The sequence below is a fragment of the Salmo trutta genome, chromosome 35 (assembly GCF_901001165.1).
Source record: "Salmo trutta chromosome 35, fSalTru1.1, whole genome shotgun sequence".
Classification (NCBI taxonomy): Eukaryota; Metazoa; Chordata; class Actinopteri; order Salmoniformes; family Salmonidae; genus Salmo; species Salmo trutta.
Window position 1 is genome coordinate 19,998,279 of NC_042991.1, and position 23,914 is coordinate 20,022,192.

A 23,914-nucleotide genomic window follows, 5' to 3' on the forward strand; every position below is an offset into this window, starting at 1 on the left:
GAGCAGTATGGCTGGTGGCATTGTCATGCTGGAGGGTCATGTCAGGATGAGCCTGCAGGAAGGGTAACATGCACAGCATTGAGGTTGCCTGCAATGACAACAAGCTCAGTCCGATGATGCTGTGACACATCGGCCTAGACCATGACGGACCCTCCAGCTCCAAATCGATCCCGCTCCAGAGTACAGGCCTCGGTGTAACGCTCATTCCTTTGACGACAAACGCAAATCCGACCATCACACCTGGTGAGACAAAACCACGACTCATCAGTGAAGAGCACTTTTTGCCAGTCCTGTCTGGTGCAGCGACAGTTGGTTTGTGCCCATAGGCAACGTTGTTGTCAGTGATTTCTGGTGAGGACCTGCCTTACAACAGGCCTACAAGCCCTCAGTCCAGCCTCTCTCAGCCTATTGCGGACAGTCTGAGCCCTCATGGAGGGATTGTGTGTCCCTTGTGTAACTCGGGCAGTTGTTGTTGCCATCCTGTACATGTCCCACAGGTGTGATGTTCGGATGTACCGATCCTGTGCAGATGTTGTTACACGTGGGGTGCCACTGCGAGGATGATCAGCTGTCCGTCCTGTCTCCCTGTAGCGCTGTCTTAGGCATCTCACAGTATGGACATTGCAATTTATTGCCCTGGCCACATCTGCAGTCCTCATGCCTCCTTGCAGCATGCCTAAGGCACGTTCACGCAGATGAGCAGGGACCCTGGGCATCTTTTTTTTTGTGTTTTTCAGAGTCAGTAGATAGGTCTCTTTAGTGTCCTAAGTATTCATAACTGTGACCTTAATTGCCTACCGTCTGTAAGATGTTAGTGTCTTAACGACCGTTCCACAGGTGCATGTTCATTAATTGTTTATGGTTCATTGAACAAGCATGGGAAACCCTTTACAATGAAGATCTGTGAAGTTATTTGGATTTTTATGAATTATCTTTGAATGACAGGATCCTGAAAAAGGGACATTTCTTTTTTTGCTGAGTTTACATATCTCCCTGGCATATCACATAATTTATGCAGCAGCATACAAGCATTTTTGGACTCAGGAAGATGGCGCGGTACTTTTTATGGGCAAAAAATTGTCATCAAATTGTGTCATCAAAGTCTGTCATTCTTTGGATTTATGGTGCATTCAAGACAACTGGGAACTCGGAAAAAAACAAGATCGAATCATGATGTCAGTGATCTTCAGGTCGTAGCTCTAGAAAGAGGCCCGAGTTCCCGACTTGGAATTCCGAATTGGATGACCGTTCACAATGTGTTTTCCCAGTTGGAGTTCGTTTTTTAAAGAGATCCCAGTTGTCTTGAACTCAGTGAAGTCTGAGATTTCCAAGTTTCCAGTTGTTATGATCGTGGCAGAAGTCATGCTGGATTGACAGCACGACCAATGTATTCAACCTTTTCTGGCCCATGACATTTAAATCTTTATCCTTTTAAGCTTGGAAAAGAGACCCTTAAACCCAGACTTGGACCACACACCCACTCCACTGAATAGCAGGCTAGTGATTGCTTTGCAACACTTGCAGTTAGCCACTGATTCTTCCCAAACCACTCATTGTTGAATTTGCGATTTCCAACTTGTGTGATGTTTATGTCTTATGGTCGATGAGCGTCTATACGTTTATCTACAATTTCTCTTCATATGACAAGGATTGAAAAGGATTTGCCAGTAGATTGTCAACTTGATTCATGATGAGATTTTGAAAGTATGATGTTGACATGATCAGTCCAATCAAAGCTACGGTAGATATAATGCAATTTGCCATCATTTTATCTGTGGCCAATGACCTTGAGCCTTCTTGAATGGGCACTTCTAATGTAACTCTATGACAGCACCCAAGGGGCTTGAATTGTCGAGTTCTCCCCGTAGATTTTGCAGTGACATAGTGTCCCCATGAGTGACAGAACACTGAGCCAATCACGGCGCAACTAGAGAACATTACCAACCTCTACGCTTCGTGTTTTCCGCTGGCTGCCTCTCCACCACAGAAAGCACTGAGCTAGGCTGAAACACCTGCATTTTGGAGCTGCCTTACTCAAGAAAGCAAAAAAGAAACCATGTTTGTATGCGGCTTTATTAACTCAATGATTCTTTTTTTTTTTTTTACATTGCTTGCAAACTGAGGTGTGACATGTATTAATGCCAAATGTACAAACCGGTCGGCCCGGGACAGGAGTGTATTATCGGCTGAACACATTAAGCCTAGGTGATAGGGGAGATCAAGCGCCACCACTAGCGGCTGCCTAGGCTACAGTATTATGCGTGGGAATACATGGGAAAAGATTTCCAAAAATACAATCGTTTTCTGGTGTTTTTACAGTCTATTATGTATAACAATGAAAAGCATTTACACATATATACACTGAGTGTACAAAACATTAAGAACACCTGCTCTTTCCATGACAGACTGACCAGGTAAATCCAGGTGAAACCTATGATCCGTTATTAATGTCACTTGTTAAATCCACTTCAATTAGTGTAGATGACAGGGAGGAGACAGGTTAAAGAAGGATTTTTAAGCCTTCAGACAATTGGGGCATGGATTGTGTATGTGTGTTATTCAGAGGGTGAATTGGCAAAACAGAAGTTTTAAGTGCCTTTGAACGGGGTACGGTAGTAGGTCTGTTTGACACCAGTTTGTGTCAAGAACTTCAACACTCCTGGGAGGTGTAATTAATGTTTTGTTCACTCAGAGTATATATAGAATTTATTTGTTGTATTTTTTTTGCTCAGAAAACTGGGGGGGGGGGCAAATAAAATCACCAGAGGACCAAATTTGTCTCACATGCCGCCAGTTGGGGAACCCTGATGTAGGCTATCTCGCTCCCGGACAAGTTAAACACCTTCTTCGCCCGCTTTGAGGATAACCCAGTGCCACTGACACGGCCCGCTCCCAAGGACTGTGGGCAGTAGTATTTGAAGTACTAATAACAATAATAGCAACACCCTTTTTATGGATCATAACTTGAGAGTAATATATATTTGACCCAGACAATTAGTAACAACAGAGTCATTATGAGCTTTTTAACATGAAGGATGACATCACAGGTGAAAGAAACCAGATGACTGATGATAACAGTAACAAGTAGTGAATCATAGTCTGGTTTGGCAAACTAACATGAATGTCTCATCTTGAGAACAAATAGTCATAATGCAGTAATAAAACATGTCCTCTATTTGAGAAAAGCATTCTACTATGCTACACTGTAATAGAAAACTATTTTTTTCCTTTAACATATATGTCACAGTGTCTTAAACACTTGGTAACTGTCTGTAGTACTCAATCAAAAAATAACATGAAACCAATACCTTCAAAAAGATTTCCTAATAAACACCTTTGGCACTGTCTGGTGGCCGATCTTTGTAATTACACTATCGGAGATTGGCGCTGAAAATAGTGGTTCACACGGAAGGTTTGCTCCCCTTGAAAGACCAGAAACGCCCGAGTAAATGTTCTAAAAATAATATAAATTTTTGGCGAAGTTTAGTAACTTGAAATGTTCTAGTGATATGCGACATCGGGCATTAAGTGATGCAAACCACACATTTTATAATGCTTTTTATATCAATTTATTGTTTTATTTATTTTTAGAAATAGTTCGTTTGGAGTTTCCCGGGGCAGTCATAATCACTGCTTAATTTTCATGCAAAGAAAACTGGGTCCGGGTATTTAAGGGTGAAACTGTTCTTTTGGGTATGATCAACAGTAAAATACTCAAACGTTTTACTGCAGCATACTGTAAATTATGGTGCATTGTTGGAAAGTGTTCTGGGCAGGGAAAGAATTGCTGTATTTCAAATGGTACTGTAATTCCACCCCACAGAACACAGTACCATACCATATCTTTGGAGTGCCAAAACCCCTTTGACCACTAGTTGGTGCATGGTATTGTTGTTAAATAAAAACATTTCATTAAAATAAACACGTTTTGAGGCTGCCTTGTAAGAGGCTATATTTGTTGCACACGTGAGTGAGAATGCTGTAACAATTTAACTCCTATGTGGTTATGGTGCCCCATCACATTTAAAACAGATTGGAGTGACAGCAGGCATTTTGCCATGTCCTTTTGGTCTGTTTTCTCCTGTAGTCACTGCCAGTTTGGAAGCCTTTGTTAAGTGTAAGTGATATAAAACACCAAATATTCATTAAAATGCTGTAATGTGTAAACTATTTTTACCTAGCTGCCAACCTGCTTGCACCAATCCCTTGTAATTACAGTAAAATCCTGTGAAATACAAACCCATCCCCTCAATGAATTTCATTAATTACATTTTACATTTACATTTTAGTCATTTAGCAAACACTCTTATCCAGAGCGACTTACAGTAGTGAATGCATACATTTCATGTATTTAAAAAAAAAAATGTTTTTCTTGTACTGGCCCCCCGTGGGAATCAAACCCACAACCCTGGCGTTCCACACACCATGCTGGCGTTGCAAACACCATGCTCTACCAACTGAGCCACAGGGATTACGGTAGCATTTACTTTTTTACAGTATAATACAGTCAATTTTACGGTATTGTACTGTGTGTCATTACACAGTACTTGCTTTGATACCACATTTATATTACAGTAGGTTTACTGTATTATGAAATACAGAATTTTACTTGCCACTGAGCTTCCTGTCAAATTCAGGGCAACCCCTTTTCAGTGTACAGTGCATTGTTTTTGCATTTTCGATTTAAGTTGTTTCCTGTCAAGTTAGGGCTTTCAGCTGTTTCTGCATCTTTGCTTAGTAGACTGGGGCAATACGTTGTCAGGTAGAGGCTTTTGAACTTAGTACTGCTTAAGCAGTACACAATTGGGTCCACTAAACAATCCATGTAGGACAAAACCATGAGTCCGTCATAGAGCTGAACAGCTATATTCTCAGCATTCTGTAGATCCTTGATTCTGAAAATCAACAGAACCATTCTAGCTATGGTACAAGGCAAGAAACAAAAAGAAAAGACCAGCATTACTGAGGTGACCAGAAACACTGCTCGGCGCAGCTTGGTACTATCCCCTACGGTCTTCTTTTTTAGTCTGTTAACAATGCGGACCGTGCAGTAGACCAACACAAAGAAAGGGATGAGAATCTGGGTGAAAAACACAACCTCTCTCAGAGTGTCAGTGACGTCCTCGACTAGAGTGTCTTCTTCACGCCCATAACTATTACAGCACTCAAAGGACTTCAGCATGGTGGGGATAGTCAGGGGGAGCAGCAGTAGCCAGATGAGGAAAGAGATATGAGGAGACTTTTTTAAAGCCTTGGCAAAGTTCTTTTTCCCAGGATGAACCACATTGAAGTAGCGATCAACTGAAATCACAGTCAGGAAGGCGATACTGGCACCTCGGTTCAGAAACAGCATGAAGAGCATGGCTTTGCAGGTCCCTCCCTCTGTACTCCGCCGATTCCCATTAAGAAAATGATACGCCTTTACTGGCAAACATATAAGCAGAAGAACGTCAGCCAAGACGAGATTGAACAGGAAAATGTTGTTGGTGTTAGATTTCCAGAACTTCAGCTTGAAGATGAATAGATAAAGCACTGAGAGGTTGAGCGGCAGAGCCAGGGTGAATTCCATGATCATCACAGAGGCATAGAATTTGTACAGTGGTAGATTCTCTGCTGTGCAGTTATTGCTCGGATGGTCGTCCTCCATAATTTGCATTGTCGAAAGCTGTCCCCTTTACAGTCAGAAAAAGTCAGTCAGATCCTGTCAGAATCCTTAACAAGAAGTTAAAACAGTCCTCTAAAGTTCTCAACTCCAAAATAGTTCCTCACTTTACAAAACAAGTGAGTCTGTTTAAGGGAAGCGAAGCGAGCGCCTAATCCGTGTGTAGACTTGGTGAAGCTGAAGGACTGCACTTCAGTCTCTGGAAGTAATTCCCCCCAGCACACAGACAGCATACAGTACCACTCAGTTGTAAATTGTTCAGACTTGTTGGTTGAGCTGCACTTCCCACGCCTGAATAGGCGAGTCACCACAGAACGAATAGATAAGCAGCTGGTCACACAAGAGAATGAGGACATAGTGGAAAACATTACATTGACTCAGACAATAACAACCTTTCCCATATTTGTCAACTGTGTATGAGAAGTGACCTCTTTTCTATGCTAAACATGTCCTTGTAACTCCTTGTGGAATTCCTATATGGAGCAAGTAAGTGCATAGTCATGCTTCCAGTTGCACAACATCCATGGGAATGAAAATGTAGTTGAGGTTGTCATAAATAACACATTTGACTGATTAAACAGACAGAGAGCTACAATGTGAAGCAACAGGCAGTTCCTAGCTGAAAATATCTCAGATGAGCAGGAATGTTAACAATGCTACAAAATGCTTGTGATGTTTTCAAGAAAAGGAGTGTGTCCTAGGGAATTGGATAGATTTACTAGCAGATTAACTTGCTTTTACCACATGGAAATTGTGGGTGTACACCCAACATGATTTAAACGCATGGCAGTTAGTAGCCAGTTCAGAGAAGTCTGAGATGACGGACACATTTTTCAGGGTATTTTTTTCCAAACCATATGAAGGAGGGTAAGTGTACCCACCTATTAAGCCCACGTACCCATTAAGCCAACCAACATCTATGGGTTCAAATAAAAAATAAAAATATAAAACATTTCTGCTATTTTATGTTTAAACCAATTACTGTGTTTTTTATGGATACAAGCAAATCAGATGTTTTATTCATGTTATTGACAGTTTTGTGTAAATTCCTACTAGTGGACAATTTCAAAGCAGCAAAAAAACTTTGGTGTGGAGGCGACTCTCAGATAAACACATTTTTCAGATATTTTTTAATGCCTTGTCAGATAAGGGATCATACTTTATGTAAAATTAAGATATTAATGTGTCTATATATGCCCATGATAGTAGGCTACATGAGTGTTAATAAATATTTTTTCATTCTAGCAGTTGTACCATGTGTCACAGTCAATACAGTAACAACAAACCTTGTTGAACCACAACAATCTTTTCTTATTTTACTGTTAAATGAACCTTGCATTGTTATACAGTACATAGATGCCTTTTTGTAAATTTGACATTTATCTCAGGTGGGCGTAAATGAACGATGCATTGAGTAGAATGCTTAGTCGGGCATCTGTTCAAAACAAATGCTCAAAACAATATTCTGACGAAACATGCAACCCTTGAATAGGCCACATGTCATTCCGAACCTAAATAGTATGCCTCAACCCATTTTCTATGCAAAATGCTCTCATGGTCAACAGAGCTGATCATGGACTGTTGAATATCAGACAAACACCAGCAAAACAGTTTTGTATTTCTATTGTTTTGTAACTAAGTACAGAATACAGTTCATTGATACACTTTTTCACAAGAATTAGTAAAGCCTGAGTCACCTTAGACATTAGGGAATGTACATGAAAACAGCATACAATAGGTGTACTGGACAATTTATTGGTGCCTCTGCATTAGCATTATAAATGACAATATGTGCAGAATTGTATGTACTGATCAGACATTTATTTGATAATTTACAATAGGACAGCATAGCCGAAATATTGATCAACATGAACACTCGTGAGAAATAAAGGTGAGAAATAAATAATAAGCCTAATATAGGCACCTGGCCGCCCTAGGACCCATTGATTCTTACAATTTGTAACACTCATCTCCTGTCCGAATGCTTGAAAAACAATACAAAGTAACAAAATGTGATGTCATATCACATAAAAGTGAATTACTTAGGCTTTAGGAAATGCAACCAACTACAGAGTTTGATGGGGAGGGGAGCGGAAAAGGAGGGGGACCCATGTATCCCGCTTCAATCAAGCAGGCTTCAGTCACCCACTTGGCTTCAGTCACCCCCAAGATTGAAGCGGTAGACAAATCCAGCTATGGCCTCCTCCTTGTCAGGCCTTTCACACTGGGCAGACAGGGGTCCTGGAATGGACAGCTCAAACAGCTTCCCCACATACTGTATGCTGCTGGGTCAAGGGTGACCTTGTTGAAGAGGAAATGCAAGAGCTTGTTGTGGTATCCCAGGAGGTCTACCCCGATGGTAATAGAGGGGAGGTATGTGAGGCAACGTTCACTCCCTCTGCTGGGAATACGGGAGCTGGGCACCCCGACACGGACAGCTCCAAGTAGAGGTAATTAGGAGAAAGTGCCAACCAGCGGTGGAGGCCAAATAAAAGGAGCACTGTGGCACACCGCGAGGGAGAACGGGGAGAGACCGACACCAAGCAAAAGTAGAGGAGAAGGACCGCGCCAAACCTGCGTTTATTTTCTGTCCTAGTAAAGTTGTTTTTGCGCACTAAAACCTCCCTGTCTCTGTGTCAATCTCTGCACGCTCAACCCAACACCCCATGGTTTACCACATATGGTGGAGAATGCGGTGGAAATATGGTGGAAATTCACAAGAACACCCAGGACCTGCTGAGTGGGGCCCGAGCGGAGAGAGGAGACGCGGCAAGGGGGACGAACAACACAAAGAGAGGCGAGGGGCTGAAGGGGGCCTGGACGAAACCAGCCGAGGCTGTGAAGCGGGAGGGTGACCCAAACCAACAACGTCGACAGCTGCTGGACCCAGATCAGAGACGCTGCTATGAGTGTGGGGAGCCGGAGCACCTTGCGTGGAGCTGTCCCGTCCGGGAGGAGGCCATGCTCTCCACATCCCCCAAGCTCTGGGGTAACCCAGATGGCGAGTTACGTCACATGCTGTTGGGTGCACACCAAGACGGCCCCTCCGATGGTTCCAGTACAAATCGATGGCATTGACACCAGCGCTCTGCTGGACTCCGGCAGCATGGTGACCCTGGCCCACCCGCAGTGGCTCACACGAGAGGGGAAGGAGGAACCGGGGGATGAGGAGGTGACAGTGTCCTGTGTACACGGGGACACAAAGAGGTACCCAACGGTGCCAGTGAGGATAACCACCCCAAGGGGGGAGTGCCAGATGCACGTGGGAGCTGTTCATTCTCCTCGGTCAGACTGCCCTCTCTTCCAGGCACTGTGGAGGAGGGACCTGGGGAGGCGCACACGGGAGGTAGGAAGAAAAGGAAAAAGGACGGTGGCCTGTGCAACCCAACTGCCGCGACGAGAGGTGTCCACTGGGCCCGAGTCGGACCCGGAGGAGGGAGACAACCCCGCCCCGGCAAGCGAGCCACCGTGTGAGGAAGACCTCAGGCTCCCCTTTATGGAGGTGGAGGCCCTAGACGGACCTCCTGACACGGGAATCCTCATGGGTCAGTTCGGGACGGCCCAGTTAGAAGACCCCAATCTCCAGAACGCTAGGGGCCAGGTGTTTGCGGTGGATGGCATACTGTTACCTGGAGTAAGTGATTGGTGCTACCCCCACTTGGCAATCAAGCATAATTTATTGTATCAGGTAGTAAAGCATAATGGGGAGACAAAAGACTTGTTACTCATACCCAACCAGTATGTTAGGACTGTGTTGCAGCTTGCCCACACCCACCTGCTTTCAGCACACCTGGGGATGGAGAAAACCAGGGAGCGGAGCGGGAACCGGTTCCACTGGCCCGGAGTCAAGCGCACCGTGGAGGCTACTGCCGTAGTTGCACCGGAGTGCCAGATCACAGCTCCGAGGGTGCATTATAGAAACCCTTTGGTTCCCTTGCCCATTATAGGAGTGCCATTCGAGCGGGTGGCAATGGATCTGGTGCGTCAATTGGTGAAGACCGCAAGGGGACACCAATACATCCTGGTAATTGTGGATTACGCCATCCGGTATCGTGAGGCAATCCCGCTATGCACGCGGCAGCAAAAGGTATCGCACAGGAGCTCTTCCATTTATTTAGCCGGGTGGGTATTCCACAGGAAATCCTGATGGACCAGGGCACCGTTTTCATGTCTCGTGTGATGAAAGATGTCTGCAATCTGTTACGAATAAAACAGGTGAGGACCAGTGTGTACCATCCACAAATGGACGGGCTGGTGGAACGCTTCAATAAGACCCTAAAACAGATGCTGAAGAAGGTCCTCAAGAGAGACGGGAGGAACTAGGACCAGCTGCTGCCCCACCTGATGTTTTCAGTGTGCGAGGTACCCCAAGCATCCATGGGGTTCTCCCCCTTTGAGCTCCTGTATGGCCGTCGGTCACTCGGGCAACTGGACCTAGCCAAGGAGGTCTGGGAAGAGTAGCCGACCCCCCTTCACAGCGTAGTAGAACATGTGGAGGAGATGAGGGAGAGGATGATGGCGATTTGGCCAGTGGTGGGAGAGCACATGGCCCCAGGCGTAACATGCCCAGGAGCGTGTCTACAACCGGGGGGCCCAACCACGAGAGTTCCAACCAGGTGAGAAGGTCTTGGTGCTGATCCCTACAATGGAGAGTAAATTCCTGGCTACGTGGCATGGGTCCTATGACATCGTTGAGCGGGTAGACGATGTCAACTATAAGGTCCGCCAACTGGGGTGGAGCACGCGAGGCGCTGTGCGTAACATGGACCCGGCCACAGCAGGGCCTGCCCTCGGTCGAAGTTGCAATGGGGGAAGACCTCAGCCTGACCCAACGACAAGAGCTCAGAGAGTTGGTCCAGCGGAATATGGCCGTGTTCTCCGAGGTGCCGGGGCACACGGATCTCGTGGAACAACATATCCACACACGTCTGGGAGAAAAAGTGCGCAAATGGCCATACCGGATACTAGAAGCCCGAAGGGTGGCAGTCCAGCGGGAAGTGACGACAATGCTAGAAATTGGGTTACTGGAGGAGTCACACAGTGAGGGGTCTAGCCCCGTAGTGCTGGTTCCGAAACCTGATGGAACCGTCCTCTTCTGTAATGACTTCCGGAGCCTGAACAAGGTCAGTAAGTTCGATGCCTACCCCATGCCCCAGGTGGATGAACTGATCGACCGCTTGGGGATGGCAAGATACGTCAGCACCTTGGACCTGACAAAGGGGTACTGGCAGGTGCCACAGGCAGCGGCCACCCGGGAGAAGACTGCCTTCTCCACCCCGGGGAGCTATACCACTAACAGGTTTTGCCTTTCAGGCTCCACGGGGCACCAGCGACCTTTCAGCGACTCATGGACCGCGTCCTGCGGCCGCACAGTGAGTACGCAGCTGCTTATCTGGATGACATAATTGTGCACAGTGACAGTTGGGAGTCACATCTTTGTAGGTTACAGGCTGTGGTTGATGCGCTAAGGGATGCAGGTCTGACCGCAAACCCCCACAAGTGCAAGCTGGGCTACACCGAGGTGGAGTACCTGGGATATCAGATCGGGAGGGGAAGTGTGAAACCCCAAGAAAAAAATAATCGCTGCCATTAGGGGATGGCCGGTCCCCCGAACCAAGAGGCAGATGAAGTCATTCCTGGGGTTAGCAGGGTACTACAGTAGATTTGTACCTAACTTTGCCGCAATAGCTTCTCCCCTCACAGACTTAACGAAGGCACGACTACCCCAGACGATGCGATGGACGGAGGACACAGAGGCGGCATTCCAGGCCCTGAAGGATGCGCTATGTTTGCCCCTGGTACTCATCACCCCGGACTTCTCAGAAAACCTCCTAGTCCAGACAGACGTGTCTGAAACAGGGGTAGGGGCTGTTTTGTACCAAGAGCAGGAAGGCGAGGAGCACCCAATCATGTATGTCAGCAGAAAGCTACTCCCGAGGGAGAAGAAATACTTGATTGTCGAGAAGGAGTGCCTCACCGTGAAGTGGGCACTGGACACCCTCAAGTATTACCTCCCCGGGAGGAAGTTCCCCCTGATCACTGACCATGCCCCCCTTGTGTGGATGACAAGAGGTAAGGACACGAATGACCGTGTCACCTTCTGGTTCCTGTCCTTACAGTGATTCTCTTTCTCTGTCATCCACAGGTCGGGGGCCCAGCACAGCAATGCGGACGCCCTCTCCAGGAGGGATGCAAACCTAGCCGTGAGCATGCCTCCCTCCCAGTCAGGGATAAGCTCCCTTTGCTGGGAATACGAGAGCTGGGCATCCCGACACAGACAGCTCCAGGTGGAGGTAATTAGGGGAAAGTGCCAACCAGCTGTGGAGGCCAAATGAAAGGAGCACTGTGGCACACCGCGAAGGAGAACGGGGAGAGACCGACACCAAGCAAAAGTAGAGGAGAAGAACCGCGCCAAACCTAAGTGATTTTCTTTGTTATGTTCATTTTCTGTCGTAGTAAAGTTGTTTTTGCGCACTAAAACCTCCCTGTCTCTGTGTCAATCTCTGCACGCTCAACCCAACACCCCACGGTTTACCACACTGTCTACACTCTTAGTCATAAAGCTGCTATCTAGAACCTAAAAGGGTTCTTCGGCTGTCCCCATAGTATAACCCTTTGAAGAACACTTTTTGGTTCCAAGTAGAACCCTTTTGAGTTCCATGTAGAACCATTTCCACAGAGGGTTCTACATGGAACCCAAAAGAGTTCTACCTGGAACCAAAAAGAGTTCTACCTGGACCAAAAAGGGTTCTCCTATGGGGACAGCTGAATAAACCTTTTTTTCTGAGAGTGTACGTAGCCTGTAATGTTTTTGAAAAGGGAAATGTTTGTTAAATGGGTAGTGAATTTAATTTCCTTTTATTTACTGTTATGAGATATGACGCTATCAATTAGTTGATGTTGTGATCTACTCATTCTACAAGGTGTTTTTGAAGTACTCAGTTAAAAATATGCAATATTTGATCGTGTACTTTTTTGTGAAAGTTTTCAATTTTTGTAATTAACTTTTTTGTGTGCTTGAAATGCTTAATCTATGTAGATTTGAAATTAATAACTGACTTACAGTATGTTGGGTCTGTCTTCACATGCTTCACAGCATATCCCCCTTTCTTTGCCTTCCGAAAAGTGATTTTGTATCACAGAATTCCTGCTGCTGTGGTTGCCTGGGAAGCTGTGCAGACAGAGTAGATGTTGGATTTTCTAAAATGTATATTATTACAGCTTGATGACAGTGAAAATACTAAAGGAGATGGAAAGTGAAATAATATTTTTGTTGATTTTCGGTGCAGCTTGTCCATTCAAAATTTAAAGCAGACACTATTGTCAGATGTTTTCATTCTTCAAAAAATAGTCTAAGGTTAATTTTACATTATGGCATCCAGTTACAACACAGTGTGCTTTTGCCGGCATGCTGGTAAGTAGCTTGCTAGCGAACAGTCACACCACAGATGAAAGGTTACCAGTATCTTTGGTCATACATTCTACTTTAGCTAGCTACAAACTTAAACCATTCCTCTTAACTCCCAGGTGTTTTCCAGGGTCCAGATTCAGCTATGATGATATGTTTGTTCAGGACATTCAGTAGTGAATATTTCTCTAATTTATACTGAACAAAAATATAAATGCAACATGCAACAGTTTCAACAATTTTACTGAGTTACAGTTCATATTTGGAAATCAGTCAATCTATGGATTTCAAATGACTGGGAATGCAGATATGCATCTGTTGTTCACAGATACTGTACCTTAAAAAAAGGTAGGGGCGTGGATCAGAAAACCAGTCAGTATCTGGTGTGACCACCATTTGCCTCATGCAGCGCAACACATCTCATTTGCATACAGTTGATCAGACAGTTTATTGTGGCCTGTGGAATGTTGTCCCATTCCTGGATATTGACGGGAACTGGAACACACTGTCGTACACGTTGATCCAGAGCATCCCAAACATGCTCAATGGGTGAAATGTCGGTTGAGTATGCAGGCCATGGAAAAACAGGGCCATTTTCAGCTTCCTGAAATTGTGTACAGATCCTTGTGACATGGGACCGTGCATAATCATGCTGAGACATGAGGTGATGGCGGTGGATGAATGGCACGACAATGGGCCTAAGTATCTCGTTACGATATCTCTGTGCATTCAAATTGTGTTCATTGTCCATAGCTTATGCCTGCCCATACCATAACCCCACCGCCACCACGGGGCACTCTGTTCACAATGTTGACATCAGAAAACCGCTCGCCCACACAACACCATACACATTGTTTGCCATCTGCCCGGTACAGTTTAAACCGGGATTAATCCGTGAAGATCACACTTCTCCAGTGTCCCATTGGCTCTCGAAGGTGAGTGTTTGCCAACTGAAGTCGGTTACGACACTAAACTGCAGTCAGGTCAAGACCCCGGTGAGGGCGATGAACACATAGATGACCTTTCCCCGAGACGGTTTTTGACAGTTTGTGCAGAGATTTTGAGGTTGTGTAACCCACAGTTTCATCAGCTGTCCAGGTGGCTGGTCTCAGACCATCCCGCAGGTGAAGAAGTCGGATGTGGAGGTCCTGGGCTGGCATGGTTACACATGGTCTGCAGTTGTGAGGCGGTATGCAACGTCACATGAAGCCGGAAATGTAGTATACCAATGGCAGCGTCTTATCATCTTAACCAATTTAAATATGCACCGCCTTAAAACCGTCATCACGTGCTAACCCCAAACTACACTGAACAAAAATATTAACGCAACATGTAAAGTGTCGGTGTCACGTCCTGGCCAGTATATAAGGTTAATTGTTTTGTAGTTTGGTCAGGGCGTGACAGAGGTTATTCGTTTTATGTGGTTCGGGGTGGTGTGTTTTGGTGAAGGGTCATTTGGTTGAAGTATTCCGGGGTTTTTGGGCACTGTTTGGTTTTCAGTTAATCTATGTCTGGTCTAGTATGTCTGTTTCTATGTCTGGTTAATTGGGGTTGGGACTCTCAGTTGAAGGCAGGTGTTGTCTATCTGCCTTTGATTGAGAGTCCCATATAGGAGGGTGTGTTTGTGATTTGTGGGTGATTGTTCTGTGTTGAGCTTTGCTTTGCAGACTGTCAGGTTATCGTTCGTTTTCGTGTTTTGTTGTTTTGGAGTGCTCTTCTGATAGTTAAATAAAAGTCAAAATGAGCATACACGTACCTGCTGCGTATTGGTCCTCCTTTTCAGACGACGATTTCGTTATATCGTCAGAAGACGAAGACGACAACCGTGACAGTCGGCTCAGCACAGGTAGGCATCCACACTATAGCTAAATAACTTAGCAATATTTAAAGACATTTTGCCAGCAAGATTCATGTTAGAATGTCTCATTTTAATTCGGGAAGATGGACAAGCAACACGTGGAAATGCATTATAACAAAGGCAGGTAGGCTACATGTAGGGATTAAGGATGCAGGCAGACGATGATGATGAAGTAGGCTTACAGCAAGAAGTAAAACATAGTTAGGTAGGTAATCAAACTAGGTAATCATTAATGATTTGCATTATCTCAATTATCATTCTGTCACTGCATTACAATGGACATTTGTTATAGCCTACAATTTGTATTGTCTTTGAAACCAAAAACAGGACATGTAGGAAATACAGTGCTTCTTGACTGTGTCATAAAGTGCATGTTCTTAGTCCAAGTAAAGTGACACAAGATGGTCATAATGCTTCATGACAGTGTCATAAAGTCTATTTTCTACAAATTATTTAATATATTATGAAAAAATAAACGTGACTGTATATATAATTCATCACATTCAGGCAAGTGCACAGATAAGGCTCTACCTGTGCCCCTTTGCCCTTCCAGACTCCGAAGTGCCCTTTTCAAAAAGTTGTGTGTCTTGATTGTTGACCATCAGCATTGGTGAGCAAAGGCGGGCCCACATATCCAGATTAGTGTCTTGTTTCAGTTCCTTCAGTTTGGCCTGGAAAAAAGTTTATCATCCATATAAAATACAATTTAGCAATCTACTGAATCATCTTTGCCAGAACATTAGGCTACCTGGCGATTTGATGATTTTTATATTTCAGATAGGCCTAGTTTGGGTGGCTACTGGCTATATGTCTAAAATAGGCAGATGTAATATTATGGGATGAAGATGTAACATATTCTGGGGAATTTATTATGATGTTTGTGAGGAAGAACAGGGCTACTTGGCTGGCAATGAGCACTCTGGAGGCCGGCTGCCCTCCAATGTGATGACGCGGTGCAGACATAACATGCTTTCCATCCGCTCCTTCAACTTCTGCTACAAGTAGGCTGTATGATTTTGCTTGCTCTGGGCAACAGAGAAGTGACATGATCAAATCAAATTTTATTTGTCACATGCACCGAATACAACAGGTGTAGACATTACCGTGAAATGCTTACTTACAAGCTTTTAACCAACAACGCAGTTCAAGAAATAGAGTTAATAAAATATTTACTGAATAAACAAAGGTTTTTAAAAAATCAAATCAATCAAAAATGAATACAAGAAATGTACATAACATTTTACATTTACATTTTAGTCATTTGCAGACGCTCTTATCCAGAGCGACTTACAGTAGTGAATACATACATTTCATTTAATTTTTTCATGCCTTTTTTTTTTTTTTTTTTGTACAACAACATACATAGCAAGAAATGTACATAACAATAAATGTACATAGCTATATACAGATATATCCATAGTTGATATTGGATGCTAATATGAATGTCTTTCAGCTCTAAATGCAGGTGTAAAACGTAGTTTATTTCTGTAGCATATCTTGAGTTTTGAAAATGCATCACCGTGTGCACATGTGCATTTGCGTGAACAGGGTTTCCCTTTTTCTACCACTCTGTTTTGGAGATCGCAGGTCAAAAAGTTTGAAAACCACTTGGATACATGATAATGGCAACAAATGGATTTGGGTTGGGTATAGTAATGGTAGGCTACAGACTTTCTTACAATCTTCTATTTTGACTGGAATTGTGTTGGACATTGTTAATAAGTGCAGCATTTATTCCAGTTCAAAATAGTTTTGCCAAATACTCATCAGATTGGTCTGCTTTCCTCTGCTCTTGTAATAATTGCTCAATGAGTCTTGAGGGTGCCCTTTTATAACCGTGGTAGGTTTTGTGCGTTTTGACACCCTCATATAGGTTTCATAACCAGCCATAAAATAACGCTATATATGTGACAACAGGTGTAAATATATTGGTCATGACAGTGTTATGACCCTATTAGGACAGTTTATGACAAGTTATGTCAGCTGTTATGACATATTATGACATGGTTAAGACTGTGCCATTACGTGTTATGACGCTGGGTGTCAATAAAGTGTTAACCGGAAATGTCTTGAGTCAATAAGTATTCAACCCCTGACATAATAAGATGAATGGACGAATGGCCAGAGAGACAGCGATAAAAACAACAGCAACGACACATTTTTGGGAGCATAACTCGAGAAGATGATTTATTTGATCCAGACAATTAGTAACAACAGTCATTATGAGCTGTTTAACATGCTGATGGTAACAGAAACACGTAATGAATCACAGTCTGGTTTGGCAAACTAACATGAATGTCTTACCATGAGAACAGTCGTAAAGTCAGTAATAAACTCAGTAATAAAACTTTTCATGTCCTCTTTTTACCTACTATGCAACAGTATGTTGTTGCGTTTTGGGCTTGAGGTGTTTCGTATTGAGATTGTGCTCTCAGCTATTTCTGCATTTTCGCTCAGTAGACAGCGGCAATAAGTTGTCAGGTAGAGGCTTTTGAACTTAGTGCTGCTTAAGCAGTACACAATTGGGTCCACTAAACAATCCATGTAGGACAAAACCATGAGACCGTCAAAGACTTGAACAACTATAGCTTCTGCACTGGATACATTCTCAACTCTCACAATCAACAGAACCATTCTAGCTATGGTACAAGGCAGGAAACAGAAAGAAAAGACCAGCATTACTGAGGTGACCAGAAACACTGCTCGGCGCAGTTTGGTACTATCCCCTACGGTCTTCTTTTTTAGTCTGTTAACAATGCGGACCGTGCAGTAGACCAATACAAAGAAAGGGATGAGAATCTGGGTGAAAAACACAACCTCTCTCAGAGTGTCAGTGACGTCCTCGACTAGAGTGTCTTCTTCACGCCCATAACTATTACAGCACTCAAAGGACTTCAGCATGGTGGGGATAGTCAGGGGGAGCAGCAGTAGCCAGATGAGGAAAGAGATATGAGGAGACTTTTTTAAAGCCTTGGCAAAGTTCTTTTTCCCAGGATGAACCACATTGAAGTAGCGATCAACTGAAATCACAGTCAGGAAGGCGATACTGGCACCTCGGTTCAGAAACAGCATGAAGAGCATGGCTTTGCAGGTCCCTCCCTCTGTACTCCGCCGATTCCCATTAAGAAAATGATACGCCTTTACTGGCAAACATATAAGCAGAAGAACGTCAGCCAAGACGAGATTGAACAGGAAAATGTTGTTGGTGTTAGATTTCCAGAACTTCAGCTTGAAGATGAATAGATAAAGCACTGAGAGGTTGAGCGGCAGAGCCAGGGTGAATTCCATGATCATCACAAAGGCATAGAATGTGTACAGTGGTAGATTCTCTGCTGTGCAGTTATCACTCGGATGGCCGTTCTCCATAATTTTCATTATCGAAAGCTTTCCTCTGTACAGTCAGACTCTGTCTGAATCCTTAATGAGAAGGAAAAACAGTCCTCCAAAGTACTCAGCTCCTAAGATTTCCTTACTTTACATGAAAAGCAGGTCTGTTTGATGGTAGTCAAGCAAGGTCCTAATCCGTATGCAGACTTGGTGAAACTGAAGGTCTGGAAGTAATTCCCCCCAGCACGCAGACAGCATAGCACTCAGTTCAGACTTGTTGGTTAAGCACCTCCCATGCCTGAGTAGGCGAGTCACCACAGGTCAAATAAATAAGCAGCTAAATCCCACGAGAGATTCAGGACATAGTCGAAAACATTGCATTGTGAAGAAGCGGACCGAGGGCCTCTCACATTAAATCTTCTTCTTGAAAAGGCAGGAGATTTCTTCATGAAAATGTTGTTTTTATTATAATAAATAGAGCAAGTTAAACAGGCACATAATGAACGGAGTAAAAGAGGGTCAAGTTTAAAACCAGGAGCAAGCCAATGTGCAAACTGCTCCTAGTTACCTCTCTTCCTCTGATCAACCAACACTAGACTTTAAAGTAACTGTCCAGTGTTTCCAGGAGTCTATGAAATGTGACCTATAATTAAGTACTATCTGAGTGGAATAGTTTCCCTTCCAATTTTTTTTAATTTAGTATGTTAAAAAGCAGCTTTGGTGTGTGTAACGTGTACGCTGGGAGTAGGGAAGCAAGTTCAGGGAGTGTACTTAATTGTCACGACTTCTGCCGAAGTCGATGCCCCTCCTTGTTCGGGTGGTGCTCGGCAATCGAGGTCACCGGTCTTCTAGCCACCATTGATCAGTTTTTCATTTTCCATTGGTTTTGTCTGGTCTCCTTACACACCTGTTTCTTATCCCAGTAATTACATGTTGTGTATTTAACCCTCTGTTTCCCCTCATATCCTTGTCGGTGATTGTTTGTTATGTTATGTACGTGTTGATTATGTATCGGTGTGCGACGGGTTATTGTTTACCCGGATTATTGAGTACGTTGGTTTTGGAGTTAGTTTTTAAAAATAAATACTCAATTTTTAACCACTTTGGTTTCTCCTGCGCCTGACTTCCCTGCCACCTACATACACAGATTATGACATTAATAAATGAACATAGAACAAAACAATAAACACAAGTAGCGTACAGACATGAAACAACGGAACAGAAACAATAACACCTAGGGAGAGAACCAAAGGGAGCGATATATATATAGGGAAGGTAATCAGGCAGGTGATGGAGTCCAGATGAGTTTGATGAGGCGCTGTTGTTGGTCTATTGTATTTCAAACAATGTGTATGCAGTTGCTTAGGGTTCAAACCTTCTCAAACAGCCTAATTCATACTCTTAGAGGAGGTGCTCCCACAATAATGTGATTTGTTAAAGTATTGAATCCCATGCCACTACCTTTTCAAGCTTTTTTAAATGATATGAAAGCAAGCTTTGCTATTATTTTTACAAGGCCATCATTCTTGATTGAGCGAGCAGTTTTGTCTTGTAGTAATGTGGTGCCTGCCTGTATTTCCTTAAACCTTATGTCATTGAGAAAATATATATATTTCCTAACATATTTTGGGGGGTCAGTAGATGCCCAGCATAACAACAGGTGGTGGTGTGTTGGACACAGTCACTCATATATTGAGGTCTATAGAGCCTGTCTCCATCCTTGATTTCTGGAACAATTAGCTTATCTGTGTAATGTTGACATAAGCTCAGAAACACTTGTTTTGCAAACATGGTCCTGTTTTATCAATTGGTGTGCTGATCAATGGGCAGTTCATTACCCCTGTCAAATGACTGTGTAGCTTAAAGTTGTGTGTATTTGTATTTAGTTTTGCAATAAAGACGGTGACACTACAATAATACACATTTACATTAGGCCTACATCTAAAAATACATACAGCCTATATACTGTACATATACATTATTTTAATAGCATGACACTGTAAAGTCCATTATTGTCACGTTCCTCGTATTCTGCCTCATCGGAAGATATGTCGAAATCACTCGATGACCAATACGCAGCGGGTTGACTGTTCCACATCATATTTATTATAGATGGAAACGACAAAACAAAATAAACACGCAAAGGTGACAGTTTCACAGGTGAAACGAAACACAGTGCAAAATACAATTACCCACAAACACACAGACAAACACACCCTACTAATATAGGACTCCCAATCAAAGGCAACTCAACACACCTGCCTTCAATTGAGAGTCCAGCACCCAAACTACACATAAAAAACCTAACCTAACACTCACAACCCCACTATACCATAACCAAACATAACTCTGCCACGTCCTGACCAAATATAATACAAAAATACCTAAGTATATGGTCAGGACGTGACAATTATTCCTCTGAAGAGTATGAATTAGGCTGTTTGAGAAGGTTTGAACCTTAAGCAACCTGCATACACATTGTTGGAAGTACAATAGACCAACTGTCACGGATGTCATAGGAAGGAGCGGACCAAAGTGCAGCGTGTGTGTCGTTCCACATTTTATTTTCACTGTGACATACAAAATAAACTGACTGAACAAAAACAACAAACCATGACGAAGAGTTTATTTTGTAATTTTTTTTTGTTTCACCTTTATTTAACTAGGTAGGCAAGTTGAGAACAAGTTCTCATTTACAATTGCGACCTGGCGAGTTAACATACACGTACTCCAAATCAATCTCCCACAAACCCAGGTGGGAAAAACACCTACTTAAGTATGATCTCCAATTAGAGACAATGATGACCAGCTGCTTCTAATTGGAGATCATCCCAAACAAAACCCAACATAGAAATACAAAACTAGAACATAACAACATAGAAAATCTAACCTAGAAAAAAAAACTGTCACGCCCTGACCTACTCTACCATAAAAAATAACAGCTTTCTATGGTCAGGACGTGACACCAACATAGCTACTGTATTAGGTCAAAGCTGTGTGGTGTAAAACCTTGGTAGAGCATGGGTGGAGTCATTGTGGTGCTCATAGGATTTTATTTAATTTTTTGGCTTCAGACCAATGCCTCCTTCTTACTTAAAACATGTTTTTTATTTTTTTAATTTCCATGGTTTTTACACCGGAAGGTGATTTTCTGTTAAAGGTGCATTATACAACATTTCCACATGCAAAGCCAGATTTTCTTTTAGCAACCAAGTCTGCTATTGGCAGTCCTATTGTAACCTTTAATTTGGCCTCTGCCAAAAGATCTGGGCCTCACAGGGATACTTTGGGATTTTGGCAATGCCCTTGATCTACTTCCCCAGAGTTGCTCGACCCAGTTAAATAGAACTCTGAGATTCGGTTGAAAAGATGTTAGCCTTGTCAGAAATGTTACAAAAAGGTAGCACATCATTGGTTCTTAATGGACCAACTAGGGCCCTTGAAACAAACAATGCATACAAACATAAAGTAATACATTTGAGAAGTGAATGTTTGAAGATCTGCATCAACACATGCATCAACTCACACATTGAAAAAACTGCCCCCTATTTGTCATTTGTGTATGAGACGTGACCTTTTTTCTATGCTACATATTTCCTTGTAGCTCCCAGCAGAATTCATATAAAGGAAAAGTAAACAAGTGAGCTGGAATTTGGCATCCTGAGGGATGTTTTTTTGTGTACACCCGACATGCTTAAACCAATTCGGTAGTTCCCTTTCAGTCGGTCACTTGGTGTAACATACTTTGGGGAGTCAACGACCAATCCTATTCACCTGAAACAAACTGTGAAATCCTGCCAAACGAGCCAATGGATGCCGAGCCCCCCTCGGAAGCCCCATTTCCTCAATTCTTCAGTCTTCAGCTCACCTGAAGTAAGAACGTGTTTCACACAATTTACAAACTTTTCAAGCACACGAAGGCTACGAGATTTGGCTCCGACTTAGGTCTCTGTTAGTGGGGAGAGAGTACTCGTCCTCCTAGATGTTGCAAATTTTGGGTCTTGGTATCATTTTTATGTGTTTGATAAAAACCCACTACTTCTGCTCTGCTTGTGTAGCCAGTGCTCCTTGTTTGAGTAAGATGGCCAGAGGTAAGAGTAAGTTCTAAAAGACTGACCAGCCAAGTTTGAACCTCCGACCGTCCCCTAGGGCATGTGGTTTCACAATGAAAAATACACTCATGAGTACTGTCCTGTTGCCTAGGGTGGAAACACGTTCAGGAGGCCTTGGCTCGGACCAGTTCATGTGACCATTGTCTCCATTGTTTCCGGCTGGGTTCAACATCCATTGAGAGTCGTGCTGACTTTGTGGGGAGTTGATAGGGGTGTCATCCCAGCCGAGTGAGGCTCATTCCGGTTTCTCTGGCAGTGTTCAGAGCAAATATTTTTGCCACTGAGAGAATTTCATGTCTGCTGAGCGCAAACTTTAACGTTGTGAAAATTCTGGGCAACTTCCAGCGCAAGTTTACAATGAACAGTGAGGTTGTACCCACTGTAAGTTATAGCTTTAACAGTGGCCAAGTAGGTTACAGTGGCTATTTGATTGTAATGTAGGCCTACCAAAGTTGCCTACCATCAAAAACAATGGAGAAAATTAATCCCATAACATTTTAACATATAAATATCTGTTCTATCATTCAGCCTACAGTAGCAGCCAATGTGTGGTGTTCAATGTAGACCTACATTCCATCAGACTTTTGAAAAAATATGCAGGGCTTGGCATTAACCTGTTTATGACTGAAAATGTTGTTGTGTTATTTGATGCAAGAAGCCACTTTACAAAATAAAATGCATCATTATTCTCATACCATTATTACAGAGAATCCAAAAGATTATACTACCCCCTGCATATTGGCTACTTAGCTTATTCAAGCCTGTCTCAAAATGCAACACTGCCCCTTTAAGACAAAAAAAAGCTCTTTACCTGACTTGCTTTTCAAAGATGTCTAGAAATGTACACGTTTTCTGCTCTTGTAGGAAGCAATCACTCCCCTATTGGTGATTACAAATGATCTATAACTGGGCTAATAACTCACTAACTAGCAAAGGATATGAACAAAATGTGCACACGTGGCTACGTGCAGCTCTCGCTTTGATCTCACAATTGCCACAGTAAAGGGAAACGTTGAAAGTGTTAACAGGGAAAACTCTAGAACAGTGGTCACCAACCTTTTCAAGATCACTCTTTGAGTCAAAATGCAAGCCGAGATCTATCACAGATTTTTTTAACATGACTTCAAAAACTTGCAACATTAACCAATTAAAAACCGTACTGTAGCAATGAGGTATGTGCAGTAAGCTATAGGCTCAACACATTATCACCGCATATTGGCTTTGCTTGAATTGCCCTGCCAATGTATTGTTGTTCAGGCTGTACATTATGTTTAAACATTTTAGGTAGGCTATATGATCACACCGGTAATAGATCCGTTGTTGTATTACTTATGAGGCACAGCTGAGTGAGCATACATTTAAAATGTGCTTTTTATTTTACTGGGCTGATCTGGCCTATGGAGTGGAGACTTCCCCCCCTTACTGGTGGCCCAGATATGGGACCGGTTCGGCAGGGGTGAAGTAGATCTTCTCACGCATCGCTAGAAAATACGCATTGTTGTCTGTTCTTCTCAATAAGAGATCTAGGCCCTTCGTTGGGAGTAGAT

The 23,914-nt window shown here is 43.3% G+C and overlaps 2 protein-coding genes across 2 annotated transcripts; both read right to left on the reverse strand.

The window, feature by feature from the left end:
- Window positions 1-4,503: 4,503 nt before the first annotated feature.
- Window positions 4,504-6,030, reverse strand: LOC115174823 (12-(S)-hydroxy-5,8,10,14-eicosatetraenoic acid receptor-like). The gene has a single exon (XM_029733745.1). The coding sequence runs from the start codon at window positions 5,654-5,656 to the stop codon at window positions 4,634-4,636; it is 1,023 nt and encodes a 340-aa protein (XP_029589605.1). The 5' UTR covers window positions 5,657-6,030; the 3' UTR covers window positions 4,504-4,633.
- Window positions 6,031-17,086: 11,056 nt separating this feature from the next.
- Window positions 17,087-18,527, reverse strand: LOC115174824 (12-(S)-hydroxy-5,8,10,14-eicosatetraenoic acid receptor). The gene has a single exon (XM_029733746.1). It carries the CDS (start codon window positions 18,301-18,303, stop codon window positions 17,293-17,295), a length of 1,011 nt encoding a protein of 336 aa, XP_029589606.1. The 5' UTR covers window positions 18,304-18,527; the 3' UTR covers window positions 17,087-17,292.
- Window positions 18,528-23,914: the final 5,387 nt, after the last annotated feature.